Here is a 16689-nt window from a genome sequence, read left to right on the forward strand (position 1 = left end):
TCTATTTGATGCCAGCATCAACAGAGGTCTCTGGGACATGTAGATAAGAGTTGTCCAGAGAAATTGCTCAACAACAAATGTATGCAGGCATGCAGGAAAGAGAAAGGTTGACTATTAACAGAGATAGAGTGATTGCTCAGAAGGGTTGGTCCTATCCCTGTCAAGCTGGGAAATGAGGATTGTCGCCTATATATATCAGAACAGAGAGGACTTCTCCCTGTCAGAGCTGCTGGTGGGAGAAGGTCACTGAGCTGCTTCAGCAAGTCAGCACCATGAAACTGCTCCTGCTGCTCCTGCTCTGCGTTTCCTATGTTAAATCCCAAGGCGTTACTGACTATGATGATGAGGTTGTAATACTGGTCATAATTAATAATGACAATAATAATTATAATAATAATAGTAGTAGTAAGAACTATTAATTTTATTTAATTGTATGCATGACTTACTTGTGACTTAGCTAAGGTAGAAGCTATGATCCAGTGCATGTTCTTTTTCTATTTGAGGTGTTCAGAGAAATAACCTTTGTGTTATTTCTTCATTGTGTGTAAGTGCTCAATAGTTATTTGCTGTGTTTGGATATATTTTCTTCCTGTTTCTTTTATTTCTCCGTAGACAATGATGAATGTATGATGGTAAGATTAGTTATCTAGCTGAATTTATTTAAGGATATTAATTTAGCTATGTTGACATATGATGTTACAGACAATTAATTTGTCAGGTGCAAATGAGTAAAAGTGTACAGTTGATTGTGTCCTGTCTCAAAGGCAGTAAAATTTTTTCTACAGATTCAACAATCATTGAAAAAAATAACTGCCAGTTCATATAGCTTTACATTCAAAATGAAGAGGTAACAATTGTTGAACAAAAAGGCAAGCAATGAGGATCAATCTAAAATAACAATTTAACCTATATTTAGTTTTGTTTAAGCCAAGTGTTTTAACAGAAAATACAATTTAGAATCTCAGTTTTTCATATTTTGAAAATCCCTGCAAAAATCAAATGGGTCAGGGTGATCAGAAATGAGATTATTTTCTGTTATACAATCTGAGTATTTGTGTCTGTACATTGACTACTGCTAAGACTATGATGCTAAATAATTTTGAGCAATTTTGTGATTTGTATGCTGCCTACTTTTGAAACTACTTGAAGCCTCTCATCTTGATCCTTACAAATGTTTGTTATTCATAGCTAAGTCGGAGTGGGATAGGAGATGATAGAAGATTTTTATTCAGTAGTTCAAACAATTATTAATTCAGATGGTTTCATTTCAATGAGTGCTTAGAGACCAGGCCTGTTTTCCTTGCTCAGCCTAAGACTTTCCTGTTTCTGGAAGTAATGGGGAATGAACCTATCCTGAGATGTTACTGAATGCTTTCTGAATTCTATCTGTTAATAGCTGGCACGTGGCCTGAGACATGATGATGCATTTGACTGTGGTCTGATTTTCTGAGACATTACAAATTTTTCCTGTAGCCCAATGAAATATTGGGATGCTGATAACATGATGCTGAATATTCTTCTTAACCCCAAGAATGTCTAATGACTTTTTTTTTGTATCATACTGCTTCAAGATTCGTGGTGTTCAGTGGTGCTGAACTATATAAACTTTATTCCTTTGTCAGAATGAAATATTGAAATATTGTTTTTCTTTCATGTGAGGGCTTTTTAGTTTGTCTGTATCTAGGTAGAGGGAATGTGACTAGTCTTACAAGGGAGGTCATAGCAGTGACTTTTATATAGCATAATATTTCCATTTTTGCTTCCTTCATTCCATTCCATGGCTTTCCACACTGTGTAAAATACTAAAGAGTACTGAACAGATGCCTCCACCCTGTGCATCACATTTTTCAATAGCAATCCCAGATTCAGAGAGTTTCCTCTCCCCCTGGATTTGCAGGACGAGAGCCCTCAGCCCGGGGCTCGAGGCCACCGACCCGTGGACAGAAGGCGGGAACCGACCCCCACGCTCCGACCTGTGGCACCTCCCATCAGCGGAAGCGGGTACCAGCCCCGGCCCCCAAAGCGGGTAAAGCCGGGTGACAATAAAGAACATATCGTCTACCCCGACGCTGGTGGCTGCAAGCATCCTCTGGATGAGCTGGTGGGTGTCTGATGCAGCTGATAACACGCTGTCCTTTTCTTCTAGTGTACCCAAAATGGAGTTTTCTTTGCCAAATAAGGGACAGTCATTCATTTAAAGCAGTGCAACTTTGCTTCTTTTTACTTGAGTTTAGTAGGACTGCATTCAGAAGAGTAATGCCACACAGTCTGTGGGACTGGTCACAGTCAGACAGCCTATGATGAAGATGGAGAGATGAGATTTGAAGCGTAAGTGAGGAAAGGAAGTATGTGTGGGTTAGCCTGAGCTTTCCCTGCTGCTTTGCATAGGCAACTACAAAGAAGGACAAGAAAAAAACTCTGCAAAAGCACTGGCTTGAATTTCAGATAATCTCAAGGAGCCCTAGGCATAAAAAAAAAAAACCAAAACCACCAGCTCCTGTGTCTGTCTTAAAACTTGTTTCAGTCCATAATTATAGTCTACCGTCAGTAACTGCCTCAGCTCTTGCGGAAGAGTGTGCATGTACGGTGAGATCTAGCATGCTCCTCGCTGCCCTTCAGTGGTCCATCACACTGTCCCTGCTGTGCTCTCTGCCAGAAAATGCAAGCTGCGATGGTGTGTAGAGGCATCTCAGGGTCTGAGAGCAAATTTGAGTGTGGAGGTTTCTGACAAATGAAGTCTACTAAAAGCTTAATGAATGCATGACTGTGGTAGAGACCCACTACTGCCTGGGTATTTTGGGTCTCACGGGACTCCAGAATTTCACAACTCTGTTTAAAACACTGTTGTCCTTTATGGCACAGTGCTTGTTGCAGAAGCACTGCTGCTCAGCTTCTCAAGATCATAATTTTTTATTGAAAAGCTGTTGGTCATTTCATATGAGAGATATGTACAACAAGGCATAGAGAATGTGGTTGATTCTCTGGGGCTGGTGAAGGAGGAAAGGGACAGATATAAACATGCACAGGCACCAGGTAGTTCCTGACAGACTTTAATTGTAGTTCGGGTAGCTTAACACTGTGGATATGGACATTTAACAGTGCAGAAAATTGAAAAGCAGAGGGCCAAGAAAGTGTGAAGAGCGAGAGCATTTCCCAAGAGCTTCAACGAAAGAGCTCCTTCCTGCCCTTCAGACTACAGCTGCTTCTTTGAAGTTGAATGTCTTGAGTCCTTATCTGGATGCCTAAATATTTGGTCTCACATTACTGACTATTCAGTGTGTTCAGAGGTATGGTCATTCACTGGTGGGATTAGGAAGTTTTTATCTGGACTTTTACTCACAGCCCTTTTTATCTTTTTTTTTTTTTTGTAAGGGAGTGCTGTGTCCAACTGGATGTGAGCTGCAAACTACACTGGTAAAACAGGAAAAAAGTGTGAAAGCTGTTGTTCAGGATCTGAAGGACAAAGTGAGCAAATTGTCTGAAACTTCTACAACTTTCTATGAGTATGTCACTGTTCTAGATGATAAGCTGGTAAAGAGGCAAAAACAAAGAAAAGGTATGCTATTTCTATTAATTATTGTTGTAAACAGTAGTACAGTTCTATTGGCATTGCTACTGTTATTTGTTAGTGGGACTTCTTAAAAAAAAAAGAATAATTTAAAAATACATTGGAATACCTAGCAAAGTGGTGTTCCATGACTGTGTCATCTTAAATCTTAAAAAAAAAAATCTTTTCAAAAAGGCAAAGGAATTGATCTCATACTAAGGCAAGATTCATATGAAGCCTCTAAACATAAGGGCTGTGTGTTCTCCCCTTACCTGCTTTCTTGTGTCCATCCAATCCCTTTATACCCACCTCCTGGCTTGGCACCATGGCTCCCTGGAATTAAGGTCATTGTGGAGTATCGCGCCACTGACATATCTACTAGGTAGCAAAGAAATAACTATACACATGTAACACTTTCCTGAGAATCTCTGCATAGGTTTTGCACATTGTGGAAAGATAAGCAAAATCATTCCTCCCCACTAAGGAAAGAGGGGGCTTCCCAAATTGTGCTTACAGATTGCTCTTCATTATTTCATAGCTGCAAAATGTGTTGAAAACTAATCTGCTTTTTATCTCTTTGCTTTCTAGACAATGATGATATACTTTCTCAGTACAACACAGAAGTGGAATTGCATTATAATTATATAAAGGATAATCTGGACAATAACATCCCATCTAGTCTCAGGGTCCTTCGTGCAGTTGTGGATTCTTTACACAAAAAGATACAAAAACTGGAAAATGCCATTGCAACCCAGGTGGACTACTGCAGTTCCCCATGTGTTGTTTCCTGTAATATTCCAGTGGTTTCAGGCAAAGGTATCCATTTAACTACAAAGATATCTCTTCTCCCTTTTATATCATTGTGCAGATTGATAGATGCTTTGTTCAGTTGGTGTCAACATTCCTCTGAAGCCCGTGTCTTTGATTAGGGTAGCAGAAAAGATGGAATGTGATCCTAAAAGAAAAAAAAGTATTTTATGGATGCCTGTACTGGTCAGACCAAAGATACTCTTACCCAGTATCAATCTTCATTAGTAGTCAGCACCATTTTAAAGAAATACGTACTTCAGGGTCTTTGTAAGGTGGAGGTGGTACATTTTTGAACTAGCATAGTTGTACCCTTGATTTTTTCAATCAAGAAAGGTTCTTCTTTCACAGACTTGTCTAGTTCAAAAAGTAATGGGAAAATACGCAGTCTCCCGTCACTGAGGTTGAACTTCTAGAAATTCCTATATGCAAAAATAGAACAATGCACTGTTCTTTCTTCCTTGGTTCTTTCACATGATGTATCACAGGAATCAAAATGAAAGTAGAGTTTTATATATTTATATATACAAATATATATATATAAAATGGTTCCCTTATAAAACTGAAGGATAAGATTATTGAAGAAGTTCAGCACTCTTTCAGTAACAGTGTCTTTGGTTTATTTTTGCAGAATGTGAGGATATTATCAGAAAGGGAGGCGAGGTATCTGAAATGTACCTCATCCAGCCAGATCCTTTCGGCAGACCATACAGAGTATACTGTGACATGGAAACAGATAATGGAGGTTAGTGTGAAATAACTATGTTGTTAATATATTAATTAAGATGCTACAACAAAATGTAATTTTCATTTTGTACAAATTAATATGGAGTTATAACTTTAATAATTACTTGAGAATTAAGTCTAACTTATTCATAAAAGTCTCGTTGGTCATCTTCAGATGCACAGTAGGGTACTTCTACAATGACAACGGAAATAAATTGCTGGGATGGGCTGGTAAATAAAAACATACTTTACTACGACTAGAATGGACAGCGTATGGGTGGGCAAGGAGGGCCTGGCTCATTTCTCTACCCCACTACTATGCACTTGACAAAAGACCAGGGCAGTCCTTCAAGTTCTGCTTTTTCCACCTTTCCTTATGAAGCAAGGAGCTACTTGACAGTGAGCAAAAACGACAAGGCTGAGCTCATAAGCAGTGAAAACACAGACCTGCTGCAAGAAAGCCATATGCTTGGTTTGTCTCGACATGAGTATAGAAGGGCTGTATCTTAACATTCCATGCTCCTTCCTTAATTGCTATTTAATCTAAATACCATCACTCCTGCAGGCTGGACTTTGATTCAGAACCGCCAGGATGGCAGTGTCAATTTTGGAAGAGTATGGGATCAATACAAAAAAGGATTTGGAAATGTTGCGAAGAGTGGAGGGAAGAAATACTGTGATACACCAGGTAAAACACTGAGCATGAAACATGAAGAGCTCTTCTTACTGAGACTGTTTTCTTGTATTTCTTGAAGCTCTTTGATTTTTTAAAATTAATTGATCCACTTTGGCAGACCTATAGGCAAATCATAAAGTTACCTTAAAGTATATTGTGAAGTATATTTCACAGAGCTCTCACTTGTTGCTTCTCAGGTGAATATTGGCTTGGAAATGACAAGATCAGCCAGCTTACTAAAATAGGGCCCACTGAAGTTTTAATTGAAATGGAGGACTGGAATGGTGATAAAGTGTCGGCTCATTATGGAGGTTTCACCATACAGAACGAAGGAAACAAGTATCAGCTTTCAGTTAGTAACTACAAAGGCACTGCAGGCAATGCGCTAATGGAAGGAGCTTCACAGCTGCATGGAGAAAACAGGACAATGACAATTCACAATGGCATGTACTTCAGTACTTATGACAGAGACAATGATGGATGGTATGTACTTGTATTAGATGTTTAGTGCTAGAGTTAGGTTAGGTTATGGTTGGACTGGATGATCCTGAGGGTCTCTTGCAACCAAAATGATTCTATGATTTTTTAAAAACTAATTATCAGGCTGCATGTCTCTGCTTAAAACAGAACTGAATATACAATATTTCTCGGTCTTTCTGTTAGCTTTCACAGCAGTTCATAGTATCTTAGAATACATTTTCTCCCTGCAAGTTACCAGCCAAATATTCTCCTCATTTCCTTGGTGTAGCCAAAGGCAGAATTGGCATAGCCAAGGGCAAATAAAACTATATGCTAGGTACTCACTTCTGTAAGACATGGGTCATGACGAAAGAGAAAAGGCAGCATGTCCTATTTAAAAAAAATAAAATTCTGCCTACTTAGAAGACAGCTCAATTCTAAAGTACATAATTTATCTCTAAACTGTGTGCTGTGCCTTTACCTTAATACTTGATCACACATTCATGAATAAAGGAATCATTTAGATTGGGGAATACATACATTTCTCATTGTTTTATATCTTTAAATTGCATTGGTATTGCAATCATCATTATGAACTTCAAGTAATTGTAATTATCAATTGATAAACTAAAATGACATTCCTAAAGAGATGCAGCTAAACTTTTACTTGTTTTTCTTAGCTGCTTCACCTTCCAAGTGCCCTGTGTAGCACACACTTCTGACGGTCAATCTTTTACAGAAAGATCAGAGAGGATTTTAAATGTTTATTATGGTTTGAAAATTCCAATACTGGGGCAGGTCTAGGTACTCTGTTGATCTACTTACTGTTCATCTGTCACTACTAACACTTCATTTTCCCTCATCAGGGTAACTTCAGATCCAAGAAAACAGTGCTCCAAAGAAGATGGTGGTGGATGGTGGTACAACCGCTGCCACTCAGCCAACCCCAATGGCAGATACTACTGGGGAGGGACCTACAGCAGGGATATGGCCAAACATGGTACAGATGATGGTGTTGTATGGATGAACTGGAAGGGGTCATGGTATTCAATGAAGAAGATGAGCATGAAAATCAGGCCATACTTCCCACATTAACTATTATTGAAATGTACAGAACCAGGGATTTTCTTCTAATATTTGTACATGGTTATCTTTTTAGGCACAGTATTCAGGCTTCTGTTTGCATATGAGAACCAAATATGCATTTACAAGCATATTATGGCCTGAAGTGAAAAGCTACGTCAACTCTAAATCAAAATCTGGCCAATGAAAATAACCCATAAGTGTATTTTGTTCAATTTTTCTTCTGTTCGTAAGACAGAAGTCACAAGTATAGAGTAACACTGATAAAAAGAAAACCAACCAAACAGAGAAAACCCCAAATTGTTTCACTCTTTTACGAAGGATTTCTATACCACATTTGAAGAGGGAGAGGATTATTTTAAAATGTTTTCTAAAAATTAAATAAAAATTAAATAAAGCCTTAAAACTAGAGTTTTCTTCATGTGATTTCTAAATATTTATGCATTATCCATGGAGAAGCAAACACATTCCACCAAATAAGGGATGATCTTTTTCTTTTGTGTCAAAAAAAGTACAGTAACTACCTGTGTAACAGTTGAGAAGGAATAAAGTGAAAATATAGTATCTAACAAATGAGTAGAATATCAGTGAGTTTAAATCCTGTATGCTGTGTAAAATACACCCTTTCCTGGGACCTGGCTCACATACTGTGCATCATAATATCCCTTCTACCATCCGACATCCTTTTATCATATAATAAACTACAGTATTAGAAGGCCTGGTTGGTATATCTTTCACACAGTCACAGTTGTGGGACTAAAGCAATTAATGACTCCAATCATATGGTAGGTGGAGGTTGGGTATTTCATTGAAACTAATGGTCTGGGCTCCCTCTGTAACCAGGAGCAGAAGTTGTCGCAAAGACAGGACTTTCCAACCCGGGTAGGCAGGATCAACCATCTCTCAGAGGGTACTGTCCTGCTTTCCTTTGCAACGGAGGGGACCCAGATCGCGAGTGGTAGATGGATTTCCATCTAAAACCTCTCATGTTGATTTAACCTGTGGAGCCCAGGAAAACAAGGAGGAGACATCGTGGTGGTATCTCACTACATAAACACAAATATTCAGTATACCCACAGGCAGGCTTCCACTGAGACCAGGGAACAAAAACACAAGGTATGAAGTAGAAGTGCCTTTTCCAAAAACATGAACACTTCTCCACACATGCCTGTGGAGATGTCTGTGCTCTTGCGCAAACTTTCCAAAAATGTTAGACAATGACTGTGTTTGAAAAGCATGGAAAAAAGGCTAAAAGTAAGCTGCTTTGCCAGTATCTGTTGATATTGTTAAATGGTATGAAACATACTGGCCAGTGAGATTGGAGGCAACAAAATTTGCTCATGCTTGTTTCTCAATAGAAGAACAGAAATGTTGAACAGAGTAAATACTTGTGAAATTTTATGTCATAAGGTATAAAGGTAAATACACCCTGCTCTTGTGTAATTGTACAACCAATATAACTGTTTTTCCATGCAGCCAGCATTTTGCTAAAAAATCCTCCCCATACACTGTCAGCAAGTTGCTGATTTAAAGCCCTCATCCGTAGAAGAATCTTTGCTTGACACATGCTGAGAAACATTCTAAAGCAATGAAACATACTACAGCCATCCAGGTGCTCCTCATCTGGCTTGAACTGGTTACAGTCATTACCTTTTAGTGGCCACTAGGAAATCATATCTTGTTTTGGGAGTTGTATTTTAATAAGTTACCGTGAACTGTTTTATTTTGAAGCCAAAGTATGCATGGCAAACTTCCTAGAATTCATCAATGGGATGGAAAGTCTTCTTCTATATTTGTAAAATCAAAGCTTAGGAGATCCTTAAAAATCAGTCCTAAAATGCATGTATAATTTATCAAAGTGTACTCCATGTTATATTTGTGGCAACAGTGAGAAACCAAACCACTCTCAGCTCTGACTGAGAACTGGCTCCTGCTGCTGTTTTGCTCCCCTCAAAATGCAAATGAGAGGGCACAGCCCAGCAGTGTGACTGTCAAAATCAAACAGACTTCCATGTTTCATATTAGTGGAGGCAGAAGCTTGTGGTGAACTTGCTTCTAAATTCTTCTCAAACACTCTTAAACAAAGTAAATAATTCAAATTGTAAATATTCTGATCTCTAGTCAAGGCGGGAGCTGCCAAAAACATAGACATAGACAGAGACAAAGACACAGTCAAAGAGGTATACAAAGTTTATATAAAAAGGGTTTCAAAATCAATATTTCTTTGAAAAGGCTTGTCAGTTATAAATAATATGAAAAAACTGGGTTTTTTAATAATTATTCAGTGTTTATTTTTAAGCCACAGGTGTGTCCAGTTGCCTTCAGATTCACAGGGTAATGGTACATCATGCATATATATGAAAAACAATTTTCAACTGGTAGTTGTAAGATATATATTAAAAGCCTGCCTCTCTACAGTGTTTCTATGGGCCTGATTTTCATTCTTACAATTTTGAGGGAATAGTCAGAGGCTCTAAATGGCAGCCAGACCACACCATTTTCGATCTCATAAGGAACGTTGTACCTGGGGTCATAGTGGCCCCCCAGGTAGTAAATTCCATTGAGGTTGGCTGCCTGGCAGCTGTTGTACCACCAGCCACCCCCATACACCTCCGCACAGCTCTCCTCCCAGTGGTCCTGGTCCTGGTCAAAGGTGCTGAACCTCATCTGGGCATGGGACGTGTATTCAGAGCCCTCCTCCAGCCAGCCGGTGATCAGCGCGTCCCCGGCGGTCCCTTCGTAGGAGGACACGGCAAGGGCGTACCCTTCTTCTTCAGACCCTACCTGTACGATATACTCTGCATACACAGCGTTTCCATCCCAGTCCTCTAACTCTATCCGGAGGAGAGTGTCGTTCTGAGTCAGCAAGTGTATGTTCTCATTGCCCAGCCAGAACTCTCCTCGCCCTCTGCCATCCACGCTGCCGAAACCTCTCTTGTAGTCTTGCCAGGTCCGGTTAAAATTCACTGATCCATCCATTCTCTGTTGGATCAATAGCCATCCTCCCAGAGTGGTCTCTTGGTCGCAATAAACTGACAAAACCTTATTGGATCCCGCTGGCTTGATTTTGAAAATGCCACTTTTGGCACCAGAAGTGTGTTTCTGGCGGATATCATCACAGTCTAAAAAAAAAAGTTGAGCTGGTTTGACAGGAGTTATCAGCAAAATTTAATAAAAAGTTCAGAGGAATCCAAGTACCCATAGCTCTGATGAAAATTGTTAAACATGTCTTGGACTACACTAGGTAAAATGACAGGCAACATTAAAAATAATTCAGAAAAGAAAAATTTACAGACTTCTTAATATGTGAATTATCTATGTAATACCAAGTATTAATGAACTATTTTCTTTTTTTGTTTTTGAGGTGGCAACAAACAGACACAGTGCTTGCATCTTATCATCACACTATTGTACTGCAGTATCTAAAACCAATGTGTCAGTTTAGTTATGGATGGAGTTTGGCTCCACTACCTCAATAACTACTTCTGTGATGCCTGTGTACCTTTCCCAGTGTTGGGTGTCCTTTGCTTCACTCTTGATGTTCTGAAGCTGCGTGCCTGAAAGTCTGGGATATCCTCTGCACTCTCATCGTGTTGCACCCCACCTAGCTGCTCAGTTATTTCACGGGTCTTTAGTGATTTGGTTTCGAAAGTGGAGCCTCCCTTGTTGAAACTAGAAGAGGCGCTGGTCACTACAGTCTTGGAGTGACTTGCACTGCCAGATGGGAATCCAGAAGGCTGAAGGTGAAGTCCTCCAAAGTCATCTTCTTCGTCCTCTCTTAAGTCTGTAAATTTGCCTTTCCCCTCATAAGTCCCTGAATGAGTGGATAGTCCAGTACCTAAGTGGCTACTGCCTGTGCCGGTTAGGTGGCTGCTAGTTGAAATGCTGCTAGATCCACCAAAGGGTCTACCAGCAGTGGATGGAGAGTCAGGGGTAAAAAATGAGTCTAGCTCAGGAAATAACTTCTCTAGCTTGTGCAAGCCACCTGTCCCACCAACATGGTACATGGTCCCTTCCCCTCCAACATTTCCTGCTCCTTGTAAAAAGGAGCAGTCTGAGCCATCAGAAGAAACCATTTTTTCAACTACTTCTTCTCTAGGGCCATCAGGGCCAGTGACAATTTTTTTGGTGGTAGTTTTGGTGCATCTACGAACAGTGGAGGAGGTTTTGCCTCCCAGACTAAGGGTTTCTCTCTCATGAATAGGAGTAACTAATTTGCTGGTGTGTGTATGTCCATCCCCCCTCGATTCTGCCACGTTATACAAGCTGTCGCCTCGGGAAGGGTTTATGTCTGTTTCTGATCTTTCTAATACCGCTTGCATCTGCCTGATGTTATTAATAATGTTCAAAGCTTGCATTTCTGGCAGAGGCTTATGCTTAAAATGCTCAGGAACATTTGAGTCCTTAAGTGGCCTCATTTTCAGTGTGCTCAAGGTGGTTGTTTGAAGCTCTGGGTGCAAGTTGATTGAGTTGGCTTGGGTAAGCTGCTTCTGGATGTTGTCGTAACTTTCTTTGTCCACCTGGTAATCAAAACTTCTGGCACAGCTTCCTTTGCAAGCTCGCAGCTTAATATCAATGTCCACCTACATAAACAGAGAGAAATAATTTAGTTAGGGAGCTTTCCTGACCTTCTCAAGCAAGTGTATCCTTTAACTGAACTGGGGAAAGGTGGGTGCTGCCCTGGTACTTCCCACCTACAGCTGAGCTTTTCCAAAGCTCAGTTTTGAAATCAACTCTGGTTTTAATTCCACTGTAAATATGACATGTGCAATAGCACTGTGCATGAGCTCCATGGAGAAGTACATTGTAGCATGTTCCCATCTGCTCCCTTTATTCTCGGGGCATAGGAGTGTCTTCCTGTTTTTGGAGGAAGTGCTGCAGAGCTGGGCACATTCCCTGGGGACTGGGACAGAAACAGGTCCTCCAAGGAGACGGGAAGACACCGGACTTGGCCCAGAGCCTGTCATGGCCCTGCTGTGAGGTCTGCCATCCTGGGGGTACCCTGCTTTCCCCAATGATCCAAAAAACAGATCTCTAATCCAAGGATCAAAATGGGCTTTTGAGCAAACCTGCTGCTTGTGGCAGGACTTCTGCTTGCATTACCATCAGAAGAACTGGCTGCAACCCAGGAACATGGGTTCTAATGCCAGCACTGGCTGTGGGCTGCACAGAAATCAACTCATTTGAGGATTTGCCTCCACAGGTTATATCCTGTCAGAGTGCCATCATGTTATCTTCCAGAGGGAGCACTGTTTGCCATGTATGATATAATGGACAGACCCTCTTTCTGTAGCTAAGCTCTGAAAGAATTGAAATCACGTAGATAACCTACCTCCAAACGCTTCATCTCCGCCACCTGTTCCTGAATGCTGCTCTGCAGAGCTTTAATTCTGTTTACTTGAGTGACAACTCTCTGCTTTAATGTCACAATTCTCCGCCGCAGTTCTCCTGACACTTGACCATATTTCTCATCAATCTCTGAAACAGAAATGCATCAGAGTTACCTATGCATGTGTGATTTTTCTTTCCTAAAAGGGTAGCATATTTTAAAATATGTAATTAAAACATGTAATTAAGAACATATTTCTCATAGTACTGACCAGGTAAAAATTACATTAGTTTTCACTAGTTAGCAGTTAAGAGTCTTGTTAAGAGAATGTTTAGTCAGGTCTTGATAATAAGGTCCAGTGCAGCTTATGTTTTCACTACATATTGCTTATGCACCAAAAAAAAAAAAAAAATCATTGAGCAGCAGATAAGAAAACTGGGTACAAGATACTCACGCTGAGCACTGTCCAGGTTTGGTTTTAGTACATTTATGGTTTCCACAATTACCCGATTGGATTTTTTATAGTTGTTTTGATTTTCTGCAAGCAACTTCTTTATTTTGTCTATTCTTTGACTATAATCTTTGTCTGTTTCATCAATCAGCCCTTGCATTCTGCAGCCTGATGGACATTTTATACCCTAAGATTGGAAGAGGGAAATAATTGTGTTAAAATCTTCATGAGTAAGCCTTTATTAAACATTGTGTTTGCAGACTTTTGGCCAACACTGAAAACTCATGGAAAAAAAATAAGGCAAGATTCTGCTCCTTGTCTCCAGATGTCCTGTCCTGTTCATCCAACAATTTCATCAAGGACTTGTGTGATTTAGAACAAGACACCTGGGAGCTGATCTCTTACCTCCTACGCCTCTGATACTGGTGTGATGTCAGTCAACTGCATCCCTCAGAAACCTGCCATGAAGGGAGGATCAAGCAAACCCTTAATTTTCCCCCTCCTCTGTTCCATAGGGTTGAAATTATATATATATATGTGTGTGTGTAAGCATATATATATTTCCCAAGGGGCTGCTGTAAGGAGAAGTTTATTGTCCAGTTTGAGCAATGATGTCAGAGGCAAACTTATTTAAGCAAAATTTTCCCCAGAAAAGCTTAATGTTATTACAGACTAAAGCTCTTTGCCAATATTTCATTGAATAAATGTAGCATACAGGTGGGCTGAGATGCAAGAGGCAAGAGAGACAAGTTAAGTTCATACACAAACTCATTCAGTCAATCATTATTAATCTTTTACTGAATATTTTGTCAGACTTCCTAAACAGTAACTAGTGAAGTGTAAGTTATTTCTAGCTATTTCTTTTCTTTGTCACACATCTTTCTTTCCAGTGCTTTTCTTTTACCAACTCCAAAAGGGTAATTTCCAAGATTCTGAAAAGAAATCCTTCTTATTTTTTTCTGAGGAATAGCATTTTTTTTTTCTTTTTTCTTTTTTCTTTTTTTTCCCCCGATTTACTTTCTCTTCTGATTCTGCGCCCCTGTGAAACTCTCCCTCTTTTTTTCTCATCATTTTTTCTTTCCTTTTTTTCCCACAGGAGATCTCACCAGGCTGCCTTGACATGAAGTGTTACTTGTCCTCTCTCAAACCTAAAGCCCAACCCAATGCTGGCTGCACAGCACCCATCATGGTGGTCCACCTGAGGTCCATGAGCACCCTCCTGATGGGCACTGCTTTCCCCCCCAGAGCTCACTGCTCACCCAGTCATCATCTGCACAGAAGGGCCAATTCTTCTCATACTGGCAGGTGGACTGGGACATGTGCTCCACAATCCTGGGACCACGCACTCCTGCACCCTCCTTTTCAAAGGTGGTCTCTCCATCTTGTGCCTGCCAGGAGAAAAAGGGAGGAAAGCAAAACAGAGATTACCTAAAAAGCTGCCAAGAGAACAGAAACGTAACTGTGATGTCCTCACTCCATGGCGTAGCTGATGTGTGGAAATTACAGCCATCTGGAAAGCATCACACTGAACAGTGCAAGGATTGCTTATGCACCAAAATTCCTGACATTCCTTGTAAGATATGATTTTGTTTGTTTTGTTGGAATAAAGCTTTTCATCTTTTAAAATTAATGCTGTTATGTGGGAGCCGGTGACACTCAGGATATAGGATGATAATATAATTCCACAGAAATCTTGTATTCTGTGTGTAAATATAAAATTAACTTGAAATTAGATTGCAAAAGGATAAGTTAAAACAATACTTAAAAAACCCCATGTTCTATTTCCATTTGCTGCAATACTACTAAATTTCTATTTTCATTCTACCACCTTCAGTCTGCACAAAACTGGTTAAAGATATATATTAAGAAAATGCTCCCATTAGTGTTTCTGATTTTAATCATAGTTGTTAACTGTAAGCTTGCAGCACTGTTTTGCCTGGCATAAAAAGCAAGACAGCTAATAGCATTGTAATAAAATTAATCATGTCAGTGATGGATGGATTCCACTGTGCTAATGGAAAGAAATAAATATACTGAAATTTCCTTCAAACCTGGGAAGGAAAAGTGCATATATGCAAGCTAATTCTAAGCCAAAACACTGTAAAGTTTCCTACTGTGTTATTGCTCAGTAAAGCACTGGATTTTTTTTTTTTTTTTTTTTCCCTTCTCGCTTTCTTTTTCATGAAAGAAAGCCCTGTTTTAGGGCTTGAGATGTAATTAGGTCTGACTGGACTCCTTTGCACACCTTATGTCCTTTTAAAGCAGCATAATTCATGTTTCTAAAGATTAATGATTAATTGTTATGATGATTAATGATTAATTCTGAGGCAGATTAATTCTGAATTTTCCTAATTCTAGTCTCCAGGGCCAGAACCTCAGTCCTGGGGAACTGTAATGTCATTACCAAAATCAGTTTGTTTGATTCATCCTGAGGGTCTGGCCCAAGTGCCTCTTAAAAATAACAAATAGAAACTTTACTTTTAGGTGGTCTGTGCTCTTTCAGCATTGACAAACCAATACAACTGCCTCTGTTTTGTCACATCTGCTTTCTACAATTTCTGTCATTTATTGAAACATTCACATTCCTCAGAAAAACAGTCACAAAGAGACACATACAGAATCTATCATAACATTATGGCCTGAGACCTCAATGAGAAAATAGCAAGGTTATATTAGTATAGTTGAAAATTGAGTCTATCTATCTCCTTCATTATCTAAAAATTGATTCTTGGGTTTTTAATATGTATAATTGTATTATATTTGTAGGTGGAAAACCCTGCCGAAGTGCCATCCAAAGGAGAGTAGAATTCACCTTAATAAATATGAAAATTCCTGACTGACTGGAGCCACTAGCTTTCAGTCAGTTTGGTTTAACAATTACAGCATCATCTATGAATCTATGCATTCCTGTTAATGCAAGAACTCAAGAACTACTGATGATGGTACAGCAGTGAAGAGGCCGCAGTAAGCCAGTGCATACCTGTGTGTATTGAATTTTACGAGCTCAGTGACAGCCAAAATGTATAAATATAATGAACAAAGACTAAATAAAAGCTCACTCTCCAAAACAGAAAGATATGAAAAGAATCAAATAAGCAATCTCATACCCAGGCCAAGTTGAGGCACAGCAACACACAGAGGATCTTCTTTGATATCATCCTCAGGAGAACTGCGAACAGAACTCTGACTGCAAGGATGTTGTTCACCAGTCTTTTGGTGCAATTTAAACCTTGATGCGAAGTTGAGATTAATCATTATGCTCCCTTCTGTTTGGAGACAAAACATGCCAAATGTCCCCCTCCCTTAGGTGATTACCCAAGGCCTCTTGCACAAGTTCCCAATGTTATTTGCTCCAGATAAGTTTGTACAGCACTAACATGAGGGCAACATCATGTATTCCAGGAAAAAAAATCCATCTAAAGCTTAGTTTCTTGTAACTGGTTGTTCAACAAAGATGTATGCAGGACCTGGTGTGATCCAGCGATACTTACCTGCTGGAAGACACACACTCTGTGTGATGGGCATTTATCTCACATAATCAGAGAGTTGATATTTGGAAAAGGAAGTTTCCCCTTTCTGTGTGACTGTGTTCCACTGCTGTGAAATCCACT

At 39.7% G+C, this 16689-nt stretch overlaps 2 protein-coding genes across 2 annotated transcripts; one reads left to right on the forward strand and one right to left on the reverse strand.

Moving 5' to 3' along the window:
* Positions 1-257: 257 nt before the first annotated feature.
* On the forward strand, positions 258-7310 carry FGB (fibrinogen beta chain; the record flags this gene model as incomplete). The annotated part of the gene is made up of 8 exons (XM_080343627.1): positions 258-347; positions 1898-2101; positions 3373-3556; positions 4136-4363; positions 4986-5099; positions 5646-5768; positions 5954-6239; positions 7082-7310. Exons 1-8 carry the CDS (start codon positions 273-275, stop codon positions 7308-7310), a joined length of 1443 nt encoding a protein of 480 aa, XP_080199753.1. The 5' UTR covers positions 258-272.
* Positions 7311-9710: 2400 nt separating this feature from the next.
* FGA (fibrinogen alpha chain) lies at positions 9711-16236 on the reverse strand (the record flags this gene model as incomplete). The annotated part of the gene is made up of 6 exons (XM_080344107.1): positions 9711-10420; positions 10801-11881; positions 12631-12776; positions 13082-13265; positions 14338-14466; positions 16186-16236. The coding sequence occupies 6 exons, from the start codon at positions 16234-16236 to the stop codon at positions 9711-9713; spliced, it is 2301 nt and encodes a 766-aa protein (XP_080200233.1).
* Between the last annotated feature and the right edge of the window lie 453 nt (positions 16237-16689).

Source organism: Nesoenas mayeri, assembly GCF_963082525.1.
Source record: "Nesoenas mayeri genome assembly, chromosome: 4".
NCBI lineage: Eukaryota > Metazoa > Chordata > Aves > Columbiformes > Columbidae > Nesoenas > Nesoenas mayeri.